The sequence below is a fragment of the Bidens hawaiensis genome, unplaced genomic scaffold (genome assembly GCF_021521415.1).
Source record: "Bidens hawaiensis isolate Kalapana, Puna unplaced genomic scaffold, B.hawaiensis_p1.1 tig00009623_1, whole genome shotgun sequence".
Classification (NCBI taxonomy): domain Eukaryota; kingdom Viridiplantae; phylum Streptophyta; class Magnoliopsida; order Asterales; family Asteraceae; genus Bidens; species Bidens hawaiensis.
The window spans coordinates 673,149-693,406 of record NW_027491722.1 but is presented as its reverse complement, the minus strand read 5'-3'; the positions used below and the strand labels follow the sequence as shown (position 1 = coordinate 693,406).

General features: G+C 36.3%; 1 protein-coding gene and 1 non-coding gene across 2 annotated transcripts; both read right to left on the bottom strand.

The window, feature by feature from the left end:
* Nucleotides 1-7,781: 7,781 nt before the first annotated feature.
* Nucleotides 7,782-7,854, bottom strand: TRNAR-UCU (transfer RNA arginine (anticodon UCU)). Its single transcript has one exon. It is a non-coding gene; the product is annotated as a tRNA-Arg (tRNA).
* A 1,216-nt stretch (nucleotides 7,855-9,070) lies between these two features.
* Nucleotides 9,071-10,481, bottom strand: LOC143533186 (protein PSK SIMULATOR 1-like). Its single transcript, XM_077028040.1, has 2 exons — nucleotides 9,915-10,481; nucleotides 9,071-9,826 (listed from the first exon to the last, which is right to left on the bottom strand). The coding sequence occupies exons 1-2, from the start codon at nucleotides 10,479-10,481 to the stop codon at nucleotides 9,071-9,073; spliced, it is 1,323 nt and encodes a 440-aa protein (XP_076884155.1).
* Between the last annotated feature and the right edge of the window lie 9,777 nt (nucleotides 10,482-20,258).

Sequence of the window (20,258 nt, the reverse complement as noted above, 5' to 3'; positions counted from 1 at the left end):
GCACGGGGCCGTGCTTACCTTTCAGAAACGACAAAAAGAATTAGCACATGTCATTAAAAAGCATGGGGCCGTGCCTCAGGAAGCACGGGGCCGTGGTCATCTTCGAGAAACGACAAAACAAATGACACATGTCATAATAAAACATGGGGGCGTGCCCACTAAGCACGGGGTCGTGCTTTACACTCCAGATTGCCTATAAATAGTGGCTTTTGTGCCATTTGAAGAGGGTGCATTGAAAAGAAATCTATTCGGTTCTCTCTTATAAAAACACACACTAACACTCACTTTGAAGATTTAGTGAAGAGTTTGAAGGCTTGGAGGTCATCACCATCAACCATCATCATCATCCATCATCATCATCATTAAGAAGGAAGATTCATCTACATTTGGTTAGATTGTTCCAAGTTTAATCATGTATATGTTATTATCATTCATCTTAATGTTTATCATCATGCTCATATTGAGCTAAACTCCTTTTACCATCTAAAATCTATGAAGAAGCTTTGTTTTACTTGATAATTATATAAAACATGTGGTGTAGTCTAGTAAAGTGCATGGTTATATTACAATTATCTTTTGATGAGAAATGTTTCACCATCTTAAATCACTAATTCAAAGTTGGTGGTTGTCAATTCCATTGGCAATCGTTCATGATCGATTCATGTTATTGAAAGATAGAAATACTTTGATACATTATCGAAACATGGATCCTTATATTGTACTTAGAAATGATGAGATATAAGTTATGATGTATTTTTCTAAACCTTGGTAATCCGAAAATGGCTTTGCTTAGGATATCAAATTAGTTAAAGAAATCATATGTTAATGTCATGTGTAATTATAACCTGCATAAATCAACCAAGGGGAGGTTGTGTGACTAAACTACAACCACCCGAAGTTGTTAGAATTGGTATTTGAGAAATCGAAGTCAATCCTAATCTTTCTACTTTACGAAACTACTTGCCAACTTAAATTGACATCAATGAGATGGCATGACATTAGGAAAGGGTGGACTTTAAAATGCGCATGCTATCTCCTTAGTGCCAAAGATGCTCACTTAAGGTTTAAGGAGCTATCTATCATATATTATTATGGCAAGTTTACCACATGTTCAAATATTATTTATCAATGCTAAAATGAAGTGGATTCTTGATCTTAGATGGTAACCTTCGCATAATTGAACAACTCGTTTAGTATCTCTTTTCTTGGTCACCTATATATTATATATATAAGTATTTATATTTTATAATAAGTTTGAAGAAAATTAACCCCAAAATGATTAAAACCTCCGATTAAAGTAAAATAACGATTCATTATTAGAAAACATTTGTGTCCACGGATCGATAGTTGGTTCTTACCAATACTATTCTACATATACGATAGGTACACTTGCCTATTTTGTGTGTGTTTAGTCTTTGTAGAAATCACTTTTATAAATTTAAAACACGATCTTGTGCAAAAGCTAAATATCAAACCTTTCATATTTTATACAAGCTACGCGCACGCATCATCAATAATGAAATGATGAAAGCAAATGATCCAAAGAAAGGGGTATTTTCTTTGTGTACGGTTATTGAGGGACGGGGGAAACTTTTTATTTGGAAGACATTATCGGTTTCCATAAGATCTAAAGCTAAAATAGTTTTAAACGCTGCCACCACCGATATATCTTTGTTACTTGAGGGAGGTAGAACTGCTCACTCTAGATTTTTAATTCCTATAAATCTAACTGAGGATTCTACCTGTTCAATAACAAGGAATCCAGATATTTGCAACATAATGAGTAAAACGGATCTGATTATTTGGGACAAGGCTCCTATGATACATAAACATGCTTTTGAAACCTTGAATAGGACTTTAAAAGATGTTTTAAAAAGTGGTAACTGTAACACTTATGAACATCCATTTATGGGGAAAGTTATTGTTTTTGGAGGTGATTTTAGACAAATCATACCAGTAGTACAAAACGGATCACGTAGTGATATTGTTAATGCTTCACTTAGTTAATCCCACATTTGGTCTAAATGCAAGGTTCTTAGGTTAACAAAAAACATGAGGTTAATGGTCGGATGTCAAGCATCAGATTTGGAAGAGACCTGTAGATTTTCCGAATGGTTGTTGGAGCTTGGTGAAGGAAAACTTGGCGATGAAAATGACGGTGACGCCATTATAGATATACCAGATGATATTTTGATTAGTGATTCATCCGATTATTATTGGAAAATTTTAATGATATTTCATCTTTTCAAGAAAGGGTTATACTTGCACCTTTAAATGAGGTTGTCCAAGACATTAATGACAAATTTTTGTCTTTGTTTCCTGGAGAAGAAGTTGAACATCTCAGTTCTGATAGTATAGAAAAGTCTGATTGTGTTGGCCCTAGTTTCGATCCAGCATTACACTAACCGAATTTTTTAAATGGTTTAAATATGCTTGGTATGCCTAATTATATATTGGTTCTAAAAGTTGGTGTGGCAATAATATTACTAAGGAATATAGATCAGAAGAACGGTTTATGCAACGAAACCAGATTACAAGTAATTAACTTGGGGAGGCGTTTTATCGAAGTAAAGGTTATTTCAGGTATTAACATTGGGTTTCACACTTATATGACTCGTAGTGGTCTAACTCTTTTAGATAAGAAATTGTCATTCAAATTGAAACGAAGACAGTTTCCTGTTGCGGTTTGTTTTGCAATGTCCATTAATAAAAGTCAAGGCCAATCACTAGCAAGAGTTGGCATATATCTGAGAGAACCGGTTTTTACACATGGTCAACTATGTGTGGCTTTATCACGAGTGAAGAGTAGAGACGGTGTTAAAATGCTTATATTAAACAAGGAAGATAAGTTACAAATAAAACTACAAATGTGGTTTATAAGAAACTATTTACTAATTTGTAATTGTAAAATGGATGTTATTTTAGTTGAATGTTATGTTTTTACATTATTTATATTTCACTTGATGCTAGAAAAGTGTGTATGTTACATTATTTATATTTTTTCACCCGTGGCGCCCACGGGTCATTAACCTAGTGTATATATATATATATATATATATATATATATATATATATATATATATATCTATACTATATATAATACACCAAACAAAGGCAAATTAAGACACCAATTTTTAAGTAATTTACAACACTTAAAGCATGAAGTACATGTGTAATTAAGGGTAAACTTGTCTTTTAAACACAATTCACTCAACTTACAAGTTTGCCCCCTCATCTTTAACAATATCATGTTTTTAGTTTCAACTTTAAACCAACTTCTCACCCATGATTTTTAAACGACAATAAGTTTTTCATAAGTTAATATTTTTGTAAAAATATTGCACCATAAAAATGAGTAGTTTATTATCTTTAATTTGTATATAATATTATTATAATTTTTTCAATTGAAAAAAATTAATATGTTACTTAGGAATGTTCAATGCCGGTTTTGATTGTTTTTAAACGAAAACTAAACCAAAACCAAACTGTTATTAACGGTCTGGTTCTGGTTTGGTTTAAGAGTTTAAGCTTTGATAATAAAATTTGCTTAAAATGATTATTAATACAACCGTATTATCAATTCCAACTAAGTCAAAATATGATACTTGAAAGAATAAAGGAAGTAAAAAAAACGACTGAAAGTAAACAACCCAGCCATGAAACCAAGCCGATGACCAGTTCAAACGGTTTCAAGGTTTTAAACCAAACCATGAACACTCGTAATTGTTACGTGATTAATAGAGTCCGTGTTCAATGACCCGCTGCATCGCGCGAGCACTCGTCTAGTATATATATATATATATGTATGTTTATACAAGAGGTTAATATGAGAGTCATGGGAAGTAAAGAAAAAACTCAAGGACCCAAGGCCAAATTGAAGTATACACTCTTGCACGTGTTCATGTCAATTCATATCTTTTGCTTAGTAACTACTAAAATTACGGACATTTTCCTAAATATATATAACACTATTTATAAAAGAAAATCAGTGTTAATATGTAATTTAGCATACTTAAAACAACTAAAAATAACTAAATATCGGTTTATGATAAGAAACCAAGCCCGATTAAATTTATGGATTCTACTACATTAAAAAAAGAAATAAATTGGTGGAGTGATTAGGTGCGGTGTGAAGTCGTTAAGGCTTGAAAAAGCTGGAACCTGGTTTTGAAACATTCCCCCACGGGCTAATTATTAAGGTCGGGGAACGGCCTATATATATACATGGCTTGGAGCATAAAGTAGTAAGTCTACGCATTTGCAAAGGTTTTGACGTAAAGATATATGCTTGTAATTTTTAAAATTTGTACAATTGTGTAATGTTGAATAATGACAATTATCATTGTATTGAAGAGGGAACACGACCTCTAATGAGAAATGTGTAGATTTAGGCAATATGAAATGATGAGAATGTTTTGTTCTATGTAGCACTTATGTGTTATTAATTTATACTTAGTAATTGTCATGGATTTGACTAGCATGCTGACTATATGTTTATGTTTGTTTTATCATATGTTCTGACAATATTTTTTGTTTTTGTAACGATATTTTATCCACAACCACAAGTACATATGATGTTATGTTTTCCGATGTATGCAGTAGTGAAGTTTGGACGAAGATGTCGAGGGGGGCGGACGTAAATACACATAAAAAATCCGTAAATGGAGGAGGGGGATTAAATTTTCGGTTAGAAACGGGTAAATTTACGCTACCACGTAAAAAACGGAGGGGGCTGGGCCACCCTTGGCCCCATCAGCCCAACCATCCTTCGCCATTGGCTGTGTGTACGTAATATAAGATTTCTATGTTTAAGAACTATAATGCATGAGTAAATCCAACTGTTGGTTAAGACACTCTGGGTTTTAAGACATTCCAAAAAAATACCAACACGAACTTAGTAGTCAAACCGCACCATTTAATCACACTGGCTATTTTCGAGTTGTCAAATAAAATAAAACATTGTTTATGTTCATTTGTGTCTATTCGTTTGTGTTTGTGATCATTAACCGTTCACGAACAAGTTCATTTCATTATTGGGCGGACACGAACAAGAAATATTGTTCGGTGAGGTGTTCGTGAACCACTCGCTTATCTGATAAAAGCTTAACAGACGAGCATGAACAAGACCTTGTTAATTTCTGTCCGTTTTCAACCTTATAAGTGCGTATGAATTAATATATCCAATGAAAATTTACTAAATATATTCTTTTTATATACCTTTAACTAATTAAAGAAACCTATTTATGTTTTTAAAATAGGAAAATTGGAAATAAATAATCTCACATTTTATGTATTGGCCGATAATAATTTCAACTTTAAAACCGCTACAAATGGTCCAACCTTTCAACTATTTTGTCTCAATAGACCTCCGTCAAAAAAACACTTAACGTCGTTAAGTTTTTTTCCGAGTTTCAAACTGATGTTTTAGGCATTTGATCGGAACAAGGATACAAGTCGACTGAAGTAAAACTTATTTCAAATCGGTGATTCAAATGGCTTGATTTTTTTAATTGGAAATTAAAATGCTCGAATGGAAAAATTGTTTCATCGTTTGGATCGCCGTTTCGAGATAAGTTTTAAATCAGTCAACTCGTATCCTTGTTCCGATCAAAAAGCCGTATAACATCGGTTTAAAATTCAGAAAAAAACTTAACGACGTTAAGTGTTTTTTAACGGATGTCTATTGAGACAAAAATAGTTGAAATGTTGGACCGTTAGTAGTGATTTTTAAAAATAAGATTATTATTGGTCAATACACAAAATATGAGATTATTAATTTCCAATTTTTAAGATCAAAGCTTTTTTGACAATTAAAAAAATTATCATTTTGTTATTTCTCCAGTAACCCAATTCCCCAAGATCCAAAGGAAAAAAAAAAGCGACGGTGCAACCCGACTCGACATGAAAACTCTAGCGTCTGGTTGTTAGATATCCGAGCACATAATAATGCTGGCACGCGCGTACCATATATAGCTAGGAAAATTTAATAGGCTCCCCACTGCTGTTATGTCTTTCTGTAAAGACCTTTCTCGTTACACTAGGTACAAATTACTGAAGTTTGTTTTATACACACATTTTTTGCATTTTTAGTATCATTTGACTATCCAAAACAATGACATAAACTCATGAAGACAACAGCATAAAGATATTGCATTGTTATTGTACTTTGCACTTATAAATGCATGAGTTGGTCATCAATTAGTACAATAATTAATAACTAGCTGAATCTAGTAATGCATCCACAAAACATAATACACAAGCTGCTACTGATCTTGACCAAAATTATTGCTGGAATTTAAATTTTCATCTAGGTTTTATTTCAAAAACACCTAAATTTTCAAACTTTTCTCTTGAGTACCATATGCTGTCTTACTTTTTTAACCCAAGTAGTTAAAAGATGGCAAAATCGACTTATATATATTTCAACGGGTCAACTCGGTTTTTCTTAATCTATAACAGGTCAATGGTTAATTTTACAGATTTAACTAGAAAGAAAACGAGTTGAACGGGCGAAAATCATCCAAAAGTACTCATCAATAACATAATCTTTATTCACAATTTCGCTTAAAATGGGCTAAAAACCTTATTGACCGAGTTCTTACTTTCGGTTGCTAGAAATTCATGGGCTACCTTTGAAAGTGACCCATGAAATAAGCTAAGGAAATCACCTAACATAAATTAGATTAACAGAAAGTAAGTCAGAAAGAGTTTTTTTACTACAGAAAAAAAAATAACATATATTTTTTTTCTGAAGGAGCAGAAGTGGTCCATAACAAGTAGCTTTGATCATAAATTGTCAGCAGGCCACATTGGGAGCATATGCATTGTACTAGTGGGGCTATTAACTTGATAGTAGCTACAACTCCATAAATATAGAAATAAGGTTCATGATAATGGTAAGATTATGATGATTATGGTTATGATGATGATGCGGTCTTCGCCGACCAATGCCAAGTTTTGCAGTGCAGAATTTATTATTCCACTTACCACCACCAAATAGGAAAAAGTACTAGATTTTAAATATCATCATCCTAAACTATACAGGTTTAACTGCAGTTTTTAATTTGCATCCATAGTTGTCAACATTCAATTAAGATTCAAACCCTAAAATATATATATATATAGCTCCCTCATGCAAACTGTAACTAAATGATGATAATAATGGAAACATGTTCCTGATAAACTAAAGGAAAGGTTTAAGTTTCCCAAGGTAAAGACAGGAAGACACTGAAATTATATATGAAGAGATTTTTTTTTAATATGTTCTACCTCTAGAGGAGAATATATATTACATTATATAATAACAGATGCAACCTAGCTAAAGAAAGAATAGACAGACTAACTTATGCTTTTGGCTGAATACATGAAATGATTGCGAGTCTTTATTTTTGCATATTTTACTAAGAATGGTGTCAAAGAAATAGTTATATGTTGTTATAAAGAGATGTATTTTCGAGCTAATTCGTTAATTAATGCTGGTTGAGGCTTTGTGTCTAAAATGGACCAAAGTAAATTTCGAGTCACCCCTTAGAGAATTAGTTTGAGTTAACCCATGCATGCTGCAAGAATCAAAACAATGTGTATTTGTTGGAGATGGATCTGCATGAGATAGCACAGCGCTTTTTGTTGTTTTCGTATTCTATGGAAAGAGAAGTTGTGTGAGCTCCGCTATGTGTTGTAGTTTTTCTCATCTCCTCAAAAGAACCTATAGTTATATACCTCTTCAAGGTTCCTCCCACTAATCTACCAAACATAATCTACAAAAAACAAAAAATAAAAGACACGCCCAGTGGGACTCGAACCCACAATCGCCTGATTAGAAGTCAGACGCCTTATCCATTAGGCCATGGGCGCCTTTTAATATCTACCGTCTTATTCGTTTTTATTAACAATGTTCCAACAGATTATATATTGTTATCATTCGGCTTTTTTCTTATGAATTTTAGCAAGATCTAGATCAACCTATCAAAGTATAAAGGTTGTGTATATGAAGTTACATGATTCATAACAGATATAAAAGCGCGCCATCAAAGAGTGAGTCGATGTAGGTTCCAAAACGACCATATGAACGGATTTGCTCTTGATACAAAGTTCGAGACGGGTGCGGTGAAATTAAATGACTGAACAAATTAACATCAATATAATAAAGATATTGAACGATCTCGTTATCGGTTTTCAAAAATTAAATATTTGATAAATAAACCGACCCCACCCAAGGTGAGCTCCCCTTGGGTGGGTGAAAACACCTTACAAAACACACACATAAATAGAAAACTAAAGTCCTGTTTATAGCTAAACAACATTCTAGAAGTTTTCCCGTTGAAGTTAAATGCGTGTCGAATCTCTTGTCTCGGATCCGGAAACCATGTCGGCTTAAACTATTCACTTAACCATAATATATAATGGATTTCGTAATTTGATATCGCAAGTCATAACTTTTTGGCCATACATCCGGCCATATTATTTGTTAAAGCTTAAACACATGAAGATACTGATACATTCTTGAAGTTGTGGACTAGTGGTTGAAGATGAATTGGTGTCTTGATTCAAACTCTATAAACATACCTAATAATCAATTGATGTAAAGGCCCAAAGCCTCCAATAGGGTTGAGCCCAGGGACGAAGCTTACAGGGTGCCCCATTTTTTTTTTTTTTTTACGCGGTAGTGTAAATTAACCCCTTTTTTCGCCCGGCTTTTGGACCGAAAGTTTGAGTCCGCCCCCCTAGTTTACGATTTTTACAATACATTTTGTGTCCACACACACAAACTCTTTCATGCTTCACCACTAGTTGAGCCGAACCCATTAGATAACAAACATACCTGTTAATCAACTCCTATAAGGGAAAAAAGAAAAGCATACCAAACATCCTCAAATATTGATTCCATTCAAAGTATACAATTATACATATCCTCAACTTTTCATGAAACCATACTCATCTTACAATATGAACGTTACTTACAATAAACCCTGTAACAAGGACAAATATATACATGGGTACGTAACCATCATGATTTGCCCATAAACAGTTCAAACATCAAAACAAACAAAACCATACAACATATGAAACATCATGCAGTCGACCCCATCAAAGATCTATCAACAAGTTGTTGACTAAACCTTGAAACATAATGAAGTCCCACAATCAATTCCGTGATTGCGATTTCACTCGTTGCTTGATCTGCATAATATAAAGTTTGTACCAAAAGGACATTTCCTCCTGACCCCATTGGCTGCTTTTCAAATGTCCTCTCAGAATACCATTTAATCATATTATGCACAAGTGGCGATAACCAATCAAGAATCCTTTGAACCAACGATCGTCGACCTGATGCAACCCGTTCATCATAGGCTAACAAAGACTCTTCCTTTGATAAAAACAGTTTTTGTCTTAATAATTGTTTAAGATGTGTTGTTAACATGTCATATAAGTCCTCTCTCGCATCAGAACTTATGACCCTAGTCGACATTACTAGCGTCTCGATAAATATAATGATATTCGCATACCGTAATGCTAAAGCAGCATTCCCGAGTGTTGGTTGTTGACCAATCACCATTCTTTGCTTTGAACTGAAGGAAAAAGAACCTTTCTTGATACGGTTAAAACCGTCATTTTGACCCAATCCATGTGGTCTGCAGGATGGGTATCTCCCACAAATGACGGGTCTATGCCCAAGATTCGACACAGATCGTTTAAACGAGCCTTCGGATGGATAAACCGAAGCGCGTGCAAGGGGAGAAGTGGAATTCTTGGGTACAATACAACCACCATGAGGCGAATCTCTTACATGTAAAGGTCTATTTTCGGTTGTTATTCCGAAAACAACCTTGATTCTTTCAATTATTGTGAAACAAGATCTAATCAATATAATCAAAGGACCGAACATAGGGAGACCTTTCGCGTAAGCCACTTACCTCCTCGCGTTGCCACACCACTCGCTGATGAAACTCATGCACCTGCCCTTGATTCACACCGTTGGATTGCATTTTTGTTAATCTAGATTCTAGATCAGACAACCGTGCAAGTTCTTCGTAATACTGTAACATAACATTAGCAAATTTCTTCATTTTATTAACCCGTTTTTCCATTTTCTTCAATCTGTATTCCCATCCACACCATTTGAGATCAACGTCAAACGGATTGTCGAAAACACGATCAAGATTATGATAAACGGGGTCTGAACACTTTTTCCCGAGCCTAGATACCAACGCAGCCACCCCTTTTAAGGTATCAACGATTTCTTCTAGCGCAAGGTTAATGAGGTAAGAATGATTGTCTGAAATGAGTGTTCGGATGCCGAGTGAGTATCTGAGTTCTTCTTTTAGTCTTGACATTTGTCTATCACTTAAGCAGTGCCATAAGTTGGCTACTCTTGACATTAATCTTGAAGCTTCAAACAAAAAGATCCCGATCATTGGGCTTCCAGGGTCTACACCTTTGTTTTTGTGTAACATGTTTGGAAACCATGGTGAATCTTTCATTGTGTTAAAACTCTTGATCACTGGTTTCTTGATATTATAAGGTTATGTAGATGAAGATTGATTAATCTACAAAAACACCAAGGTCCCAATATAAGTATTTGTAACAGTTTGAAACAGTTAAAACCCCAATGCATGATTCATCATAACCAAGATTGTGTGTAAGTATGTAAACTCACAAGAATATCTTGAGCGGATGGGACGTATTAACATATATGAATTCGATTGACTTTTATGGCGACTATTGGGAGTTTTGTTGGGTTAAAATCGTTATATCCGAGGTGTTGATTCTTGGAAGCAGCCTGTAAAGATTTCGTTCGAAACAATGCTGAAAGATTAATGTGGCGACTGGGAACGTAAACCATGGATGAACCCACCAATTATTTCATAGGTTTTAACATTTTTGTATTGTTCAAAGGAGATATACTTTGGCATCTCAAAATCTAATGCTGTAAATTACCATTTTTGGCAGTTTTGATTGATAATCATATTTTATTGATAGTTTGTTGTTTAGCTTTGAATAATTTCGTTAGTTTTCAGAAGAAAGGTAGTTCGATTCTTTGTCTTTTCTAATTAGTTGTATATGTATTGACATGCATATTCCACTTAGCTGTCAGTCTCACAAACATGCATAGTAAAACAGATATCTAAGATGACATTCTGACTTTATATATCTTGTTGAAAACTAGTAACATAAATATGGTTTTTTACTTTTTTACAAACTTAAAACAATTAAAAAAAAGTTACATGTAAATTCAGAAGAAAGTATTGAAGGTTTTATTCAGAAGTATTTTTAGTTCAGAAGTACTAAGATCTCTAAATAAGTTTGTAACCGGTTATTAAACCATTTATATGTAACACCTCAAAATTTCGATGTAAAATAGTTGTAATAGGAATTTAATGATCGACCCATTTTTAATTGATGCTAGGGAATGAATTGTTTAGTTACTAACAAGTAACAACGATGTCATAGAACATAGCTAAGCTTTGTGCGCGTCATACATGTTAGAAATCTTGTATTAATAATAACCAGAAAATAAAGAAATAAGAAATAATCGACACAGTAAACCGAGCTTGTGTTTAACACAATTCCCTTAAATAGATTCTCGGTCTGTTCCCAGGGTACTCCGGTTCTAAACAGAATCGGTGCTCTGCTGGACTCGGATACTTGCCTGAAACGAAATCGGAAATAACACTGTTGCAGTAGGAAGAAGATGAAGTGTGTTTGTTTGGTGTGTCTAAACTGAAGAGTTGGTCTTGTTTATATAGCCATACAATCACAATTCACAATAATGATAATCAATATTGTTAATGACCATTAAATAATAATATCAAATAATGGCCATTAGTGCAGATTATAATGCTGCAAATCATAAGCATTCTCTTAATGATTATTCATTGTATTGACTAGACCAATTTTGAATTTCAAAAACAAATTCAAAAAATCGTCTCACGCAGAGTTCGATGAATTTCTAGTCCATAAACCCAAATTTGCACCCCTTGCGCGCGCGTAGGACTTGTGGTAAAACATGTCATAAAGAATTCAAATGGGTGTAAGGGCTCTACCTTATAAACCATTCATTAATTTGTTCTCAATCCGATGTGGGACAAATATTACCACTTCCTTCAATCACACACTTAAAACTTCCAACAATCCCCCACATGAATGGAGGTCGAAACAACAACATTATTCCGATTATATTTCAGCAGTTGAATCTTGCATACAAAAGGTAGGTGTTATCCTTTGAACCTTTGCTTATGAAGCATACTTAGCCCACTGGCTCTGAGTAGACTGTGATGTCTTTGAACTCGTCTGCCGTTTGTGTAGACGACAATACACTTCACACAAGACTCTCCCTGACAAAGTTAAGTCCTCGTAGTTATGTTCGTTATGGTCATGAACATGCGCCTGGTTCTGCAAGAGCTATTAAGTGTTGTGCCCAACAACACCCTTCATAGCGACCCCACTTCTCTCTCACATAGGTGATTCACCATGTATAACTACCTTGGTCGAATCATTAAAAGCCATATGCTTAGCCTCACACTTGTCACTTTTAGGAATGGACTAGGAAAGTTACCTTGCTACGTGGTAAACTCCCTCTTAAAATTGTAGGGTTATCCCCCCCCCCCCACCACAGTGACCGCACTAATTCATACAATTAGGTTTTCCTATTGAACTCAACTCTTGGGATCTCCAGTCTGTTGAGTTAGGTTTCCTTCGCATGAACTTTAATTTTTTAAGGGATTCAGTCCCATTCCCATGGATGACTTCTGAACTAACTCTCTACTTAGGCCTTTTGTTAGCGGATCCGCAATATTATCCTTTGACTTCATAGTCAACAGTGATAATTCCAGTAGATATTAGTTGTCGTACCGTATTATGTCTACGTCTAATATGTATATTCTTACCATTATACATTGTGCTATGAGCTCTGCCAATTGCCGATTGGCTGTCACAATGTATACAGATGACCGATGCCAGCTTAGGCCATCTTGGTATATCCTCAACAAATTGACGTAACCATTCTGCCTCTTCGCCTGCTTTATCTAGGGCGATGAACTCTGATTCCATCGTGGATCTAGCTATAACCGTTTGTTTAGACGATTTCCACGATATAGCAGCACTTCCAAGTGTGAATACATACCCACTTGTTGCTCTGGAATCATTCGTGCCAGATATCCAATTTGCATCACAATGTCCTTCGACAACTGCTAGATATCTGTTATAATGTAACCCGTATTCTCTAGTGTATCTTAGGTACCGTCGAATCACACAGTTCCAATGACTTGAACTTGGGTTGCTTGTGTATCTACTTAGCTTGCTCGCAGCATATGCTAAGTCGGGTCTAGTGCAACTCATAAGATACATCAAACTGCCAATAATTCTTGAGTATTCCAACTGGTTAACGGGTTCACCTCTATTCTTAGCTAGATGTTGACTCGTGTCAATGGGAGTTCTAGCTACATTAGAGTCATTCGCATTAAACTTCTCAAGAATTTTGCTCACGTAATGGGATTGACTTAAAACAAGTCCATTTTGGGTTCGTGTGATTTTAACTCCCAAAATCACATCCGCAAGACCCATGTCCTTCATGTAAAATCTTGCTTTTAACATGTTCTTAGTGGACGTTATGATTTTGTCATCACTACCAGCAATGAGCATATCATCTACGTATAGATACAAAATGACATATCCATCGGATGTGTCCTTCACGTATACACATTTGTCACATTCATTGATTTTGAACCCAGCATCAAGCATGACATGATCAAACTTTTGGTGCCATTGTTTAGGAGCTTGTTTCAATCCATACAAGGATTTCACAATTTTACATACTTTCTTTTCTTGCCCAACGGCTATGAAACCTTCAGGTTGTTCCATGTAAATCTCTTCCTCTAGATTTCCATTCAAGAAAGCCGTTTTTACATCCATTTGGTGAACTTCCAGGTTTCTAATGGCGACAATGGCAAGCACCAACCTTATAGATGTTATTCGCGTAATCGACGAATATGTATCAAAGTAATCTAAACCTTCTCGTTGTTTATATCCTTTGATCACCAACCTTGCCTTATACTTATCGATGGCGCCATCAGGTTTCATCTTCTTTATGAAGATCCATCGATATCCTAGTGGCTTACACCCTTGAGGAAGATCCACTAGTTCCCACGTATGATTTTGTAAGATAGAATCTATCTCACATTTGATGGCCTCCCTCCACTGAGGTCCTTCACCGGAGTTCACCGCTTGTTGATACGTTTGAGGTTCCTCTTCTACCATGTAGGTAAGAAAATCAGGGCCGAAGGATTTTTCAGTCCTTTGCCGTTTACTTTTTCTGATTTCAACCTCCTATGTCTCTGATTGTTCCCGAGGTTTATCTCCAGTACTCTCGTTTTGAATACTTTCCTCAACCGGTCTAGAATAGCTCGGTTTTCCTTTATCCAAACATGGGAACTTATATTCAAACCATGATGCATCCTTTGCTTCCATTATGGTGCCATTGTTTATTCCGGGATTCTTGGAATCATGCACAAGGAATCGATATGCACCACCGGGAAGGGTATATCCTATAAACACACAATCCATGGTTTTGGGTCCTATTAGTAGGCGTTTTGGTGGAGTCACCACTACCTTGGCTAGGCACCCCCACATTCTCAAGTATTTATATGGTGGTTTAATTTTCGTCCATAACTCATATGGAGTTAGATCTTTCTTCTTATTCGGTATCATGTTTAAGACATAATTAGCCGATAAGATTGCTTCCCCCACATGTCCGGGCTTACCCCAGAACTTATCATCATGACATTCATCATTTATTTCAAGGTTTGGTTCTTACGTTCCGCTATGCCATTTGATTGAGGGGAGTAAGGAGGCATGACTTCATGTATGATTCCTTCTTTTTCACACAAGTCAATGAAAGGTGAAACATATTCACCTCCTCGGTCACTCCTTACTCTTTTAATTTTCCGATTTAGTTGATTCTCAACTTCGGCTTTAAATAAGATAAACTTATCAATAGCCTAGTCCTTAATTTTAAGTAAGTAAAGATAGCAATATCTTGTACTATCATCAATGAACGTGATGAAGTACTTGTTCCCACCACGAGTAGGAATTGCTTTTAGATTACACACATCGGTGTGAATCATCTCGAGGGGTTCGGTAAATCGTTCAATCTTTTTGAATGACGATCTTGTTTGTTTTGCTTCGACGCAAGTTTCACATTTATTATTTGAGTCGATATCGAATGTTGGTATGCATTTAAGTTTAATCTAACGTCAAATGGAATTAAAATTAACATGACCTAGTCTACCATGCCAAACATTAGAAGACTCAAGCATATAAGCAGAACTAGTAGCATTCTCATTCATTTTGTTAAACACGGTTACATTCAACTTGAACATACCATTAAGGGCATAGCCCTTACCAACATACACACCATTTTTGGTCAACAAGACCTTACAAGACTCAATCATCATTTTGAACCCAAACTTGTTAAACTGCCACCCCAAAACAAGGTTCTTATGAATTTCGGGAACATACAACACATTTGACAAAGTAAGTTCCTTTCCCGAAGTCATCTTCAAAACCACATTCTCTTCACCTTTGACTTCGGCCGTAGCGGAGTTTCCCATAAACACCTTTTCTCCATTATTCACCTCTTTGAAAGTGCTAAAGAGACTTTTGTCAAAGCACACATGACGGGTAGCCCCCGTATCGACCCACCAATCTTTGTTATTTTGCCCAACCAAATTAACTTCGGTGACCATAATCGAGAGGTCCGTGACCACCGCAACAAGGTTCTCAACCTCACAAACCATGTTAACTTGTCGAGCATTTTCTTTCTTTGGAAGCTGCCCTCATTAGCCTTATGGCCTTGCTTTCCACAATTATAACAAGTTCCTTGGAACTTCTTTTTCTTCCCAACTCCCCCCTTAGGACCAAGGTTGAAGCCTTTCCCATGATTTTTCTTTCCACCATTTTTACCCTTTGAAGATTGGCCATGTTCAACAACATTGGCCTTTGTTTTTTCGGGGCCGTCAATTCTTTTTAGGGCAATTTTGTTATCTTCAATAGAAGACGAACAACAAGATATTCAATGGTCATCTTCTTTCGCTTATGCTTGAGATAGTTCTTGAAATCGACCCAACTTGGTGGTAGCTTTTCAATAATGCAAGAAACTTGGAATGTCTCACTAAGCGACATCCCTTCCGCATGAATATCATGAAGAATAACTTGCAAATCTTGGACTTGACTCATAACAGTTTTTGAGTCTATCATTTTAAAGTCCAAGAATTTAGCCACTACGAATTTCTTAGTACCGACATCTTCGGTTTTGTATTTGCGGTCCAATGACTCCTATAATTCTTTGGCAGTCTTGGTCTTACAATACACGTTATAAAGTGCATCAACCATGCCATTCAAGACATAGTTCCGGCACAAGAAATCCGAATGATTCCAAGCGTGAACTGCACTCACCGACAGCGCATCCGTTGCCCCTTCATCAACTTGGGGAACAGTTTCAGTCAAGAACCTTGCAAGGTTCAAAGTGGCCAAATAAAAGAACATCTTTTGTTGCCACTGTTTGAAATTCACACCGGTGAACTTTTCCGGTTTCTCAGCATGAGACGTGACAGCAGCAGGTAGCGGAGCGACCAAACCGGTTGTGACAGCAACATCGGTAGTCACGATGGCAGAAACAGCAGCACTCATGGGTTGGGATTCCATTCTGAAATGAAAGAATACAAGAATAATAATAAGTAATCTGTTTGAGTTTGTTGGAAATCTTGTATTAATAATAACCAGAAAATAAAGAAATAAGAAATAATCGACACAGTAAACCGGGCTTGTGTTTAACACAATTCCCTTAAACAGATTCTCGGTCTGTTCTCAGGGTACTCCGGTTCGAAACAGAATCGGTGCTCTGCCGGACTCGAACACTTGCCTGAAACAAAATAGGAAATAACACTGTTGTAGTAGGAAGAAAATGAAGTGTGTTTGTTTGGTGTGTCTAAACTGAAGAGCTGGTCTTGTTTATATAGCCATACAATCACAATAATGATAATCAATATTGTTAATGACCATTAAATAATAATAATAATATCAAATAATGGCCTTTAGTGCAGATTATAAAACTGCAAATCATAATCATTCTCTTAATGATTATTAATTGTATTGACTAGACCAATTTTGAATTTCAAAAACAAATTCAAAAAATCGTCTCACGCGGGCTCGGTTTTCGGAGTTGCATTCGTGTCCGCGGGACGTGCGGGCACGCACGAGTTTGATGAATTTCTAGTCCAGAAACCCAAATTTGCACCCCCCCCCCTTGCGTGCGCGTAGGACTTGTGGTAAAACATGTCATAAAGAATTCAAATGGGTGTAAGGGCTCTACCTTATAAACCATTCATTAATTTGTTCTCAATCCGATGTGGGACAAATATTACCACTTCCTTCATTCACACACTTAAAACTTCCAACAATCCCCCACATGAATGGAGGTCGAAACAACAACATTATTCCGATTAGATTTCAGCAGTTGAATCTTGCATACAAAAGGTAGGTGTTATCCTTTGAACCTTTGCTTATGAAGCATACTTAGCCCACTGGCTCTGAGTAGACTGTGATGTCTTTGAACTCGTCTGCCGTTTGTGTAGACGACAATACACTTCACACAAGACTCTCCCTGACAAAGTCAAGTCCTCGTAGTTATGTTCGTTATGGTCATGAACATGCGCCTGGTTCTGCAAGAGCTATTAAGTGTTGTGCCCAACAACACCTTTCGAAGCGACCCCACTTATCTCTCACATAGGTGATTCACCATGTATGACTACCTTGGTCGAATCATTAAAAGCCATATGCTTAGCCTCACACTTGTCACTTTTAGGAATGGACTAGGAAGGTTACCTTGCTACGTGGTAAACTCCCTCTTAAAATTGTAGGGTTATCCCCCAAATTCTAATGAAGAATAAGGTGCAACTCCGCTAATAACGTGGTTGAATAACAATGACTAATGTTGATGTCGTTATTCAAACATGTGATAACAAAATATGTGTTCCATATCCATATCGTGTGATGCTACTGATTCCAAAACCATTGTTGGATGAGGGCGATAACCTTTTCTTGTAGTTGGGCAATTAAACCACTCTCAATACATACAATCCAAGCTACAAAGCATTTCAAATAAACCATGTTTTAATTCATGTGCCTCGTATGATTGTTGAATGTCATTTGCATTGGTTTTTCTTCAATATCATATTCCTTAAAGCTTGATGATACCCTTGTAGATTTTGTAGGTGCTTTCTTGGGAGTATTTTGTACCCGTTTAACAAAGCGGTGTTATGCGCTTTTGGTAAGTAGTAAAACCACGACGTCCTCTCGCATCCCATCCTGATATGAAAAATAGGTTGTCATACGCCAAAATATTAGTTATTAATTTATACGAGTAACTCCTTGCTCAATTAAATGTCACCTAAACATCTTCTCATCATATATGGCATCAGCGGCAAAGTAACCAGCAACTAGGAGGTCATGACTTGCTTCACCATCTTTCGCTTTCTTTAATTAGGATAGGGGATGCATCGCGCACGATAACGTGTACAAAAAGCATTACTATAGGACTACATTCCTCATCGAATGAAAAATCCATCACCTTCAAAGTTTGAATATTTTAATATGTCACATCATCTAGCAATCTCTATCTTCAAAGGCAACAATGGTACCAACAAAACACCAGTTATGCGTTCGAAGATGGAGATCGCTAAATGAAGAACAAACGTGATTTAGAGAATGAGGAAAGAGTGAGAGGGAGGGAGGGAGGGAGGGGGAGAGAGAGAGTCAAACGTCAAAGTGATTATATTAGGGACACCATGAAGAGATTACAAATGTCTATTTTTCTCTCACGTGAGGGTCACACGTAACATCTCAGAAAACACCATATTTATTTTGGGTTAAAAATATCAATGTTAGTCGAAGAACCAAAAAATATATTAATAGTATGGTAAAGAAATAATGAGATATATATAGATTATAAAGTTGAAAGCATTCCATGTTAAGGAAATGAAAATCAATCTCACATGGAAAGAAGGAAGAAAATGGAAGCCATTCACATGGGTATAATTAGGAAAGATATATCCATCGCACATGGAAAGTATGAAAAATTTAGAAGCTCTTTATAAGGAGATGAGTTTCCATAGTAATATTCTTATATGTCTAGCATGCACCCAGTGGTACAAGCGGAGAGTGTAATTGTGCAAAGCACCTGACGCGCACGGGCTCGGGCGATGGGCACAATGTGGTGCTTTGATGGCACACTTTTCACGCTCACATCATCACGAGCCTCCTTAGTATTTTTGGAAAATGAAAGCAAGACAAATAAGTGACAAGTTATCAAAGTCAACAGACTAAAATGAAAATTCTGAGATTTGGACCCTTCGCGCTACGCTCGCATCGTCGCGAGCCGCCTCAGTATTTTTGAAAAATGGAAGCAAGACCAATAAGTGACAAGTTATCAAAGTCAAGGGACCAAAAGGAAAATTCTAAGATTTGGACACTTCGCGCTACGCGAAGGAACAAGTGATTCCTTCTCGCCGCGAAGGAACTTAAGTCTTATCCTAACAATTTTTGCCACGTGTCACCACGTACGTGTCAACTCAGCGACCCTATAGATCTAGTTCTCGCGGCGCGAACCAATTCTTCGAGCTATGCGAAGGACAATAAAATCAATGACGGTTAAGAGGTCTTTTGAGCTATGCGAATAGACAGTTTAGAGCCCTTCGCATGACGCGAATGGACACTTTTTCTGCCTATAAATAGGCAGCCATGGGTGATGCTCCATTCATCCGTCTCATAACTTAAATCACACACCCTTAACCTCGAAGTGTGTGCCACTACTCCGACGTTCGTGTCTCGAAGTACGTGCAAGGTGTAGAAGTGTTGTTCGTTCATTCCCTCGATACTGAAGACAAGTAGGTGTGCTGCCCGCGTCAAGCCTAGGCATTTTAAGAAATACAAGCCATACAAGGTAGGGGTTCCGCCCGATTATTTTATTATATATGGCTTAGACCCTAGTCGGGGGTATAGTCTATACCTTGATCAACTAATAAGTGAAATATAGTTTTCATAAGACGATGATATAGATGAAATATTATTTCTTTGTAATTATAAAGATTTTATTATGTTTCTTAAGAAATAAGAAACATGGTATATACATTTCTTCATGAAGAAGAAACGTAGTATTCGATGATGAAACCTCTTGGACTAAAAGTCCAAATCTTTTATAAAAG

Bases quoted from the DNA above. Each gene is read 5' to 3' on its own strand.
- LOC143533186 (XM_077028040.1), bottom strand. From the start codon at position 10,481: ATGAAAGATTCACCATGGTTTCCAAACATGTTACACAAAAACAAAGGT. The intron at 9,827-9,914 runs GTAAGTGGCTTA...GAAAGAATCAAG, and splicing joins TGGTGTGGCAACGCGAGGAG to GTTGTTTTCGGAATAACAAC.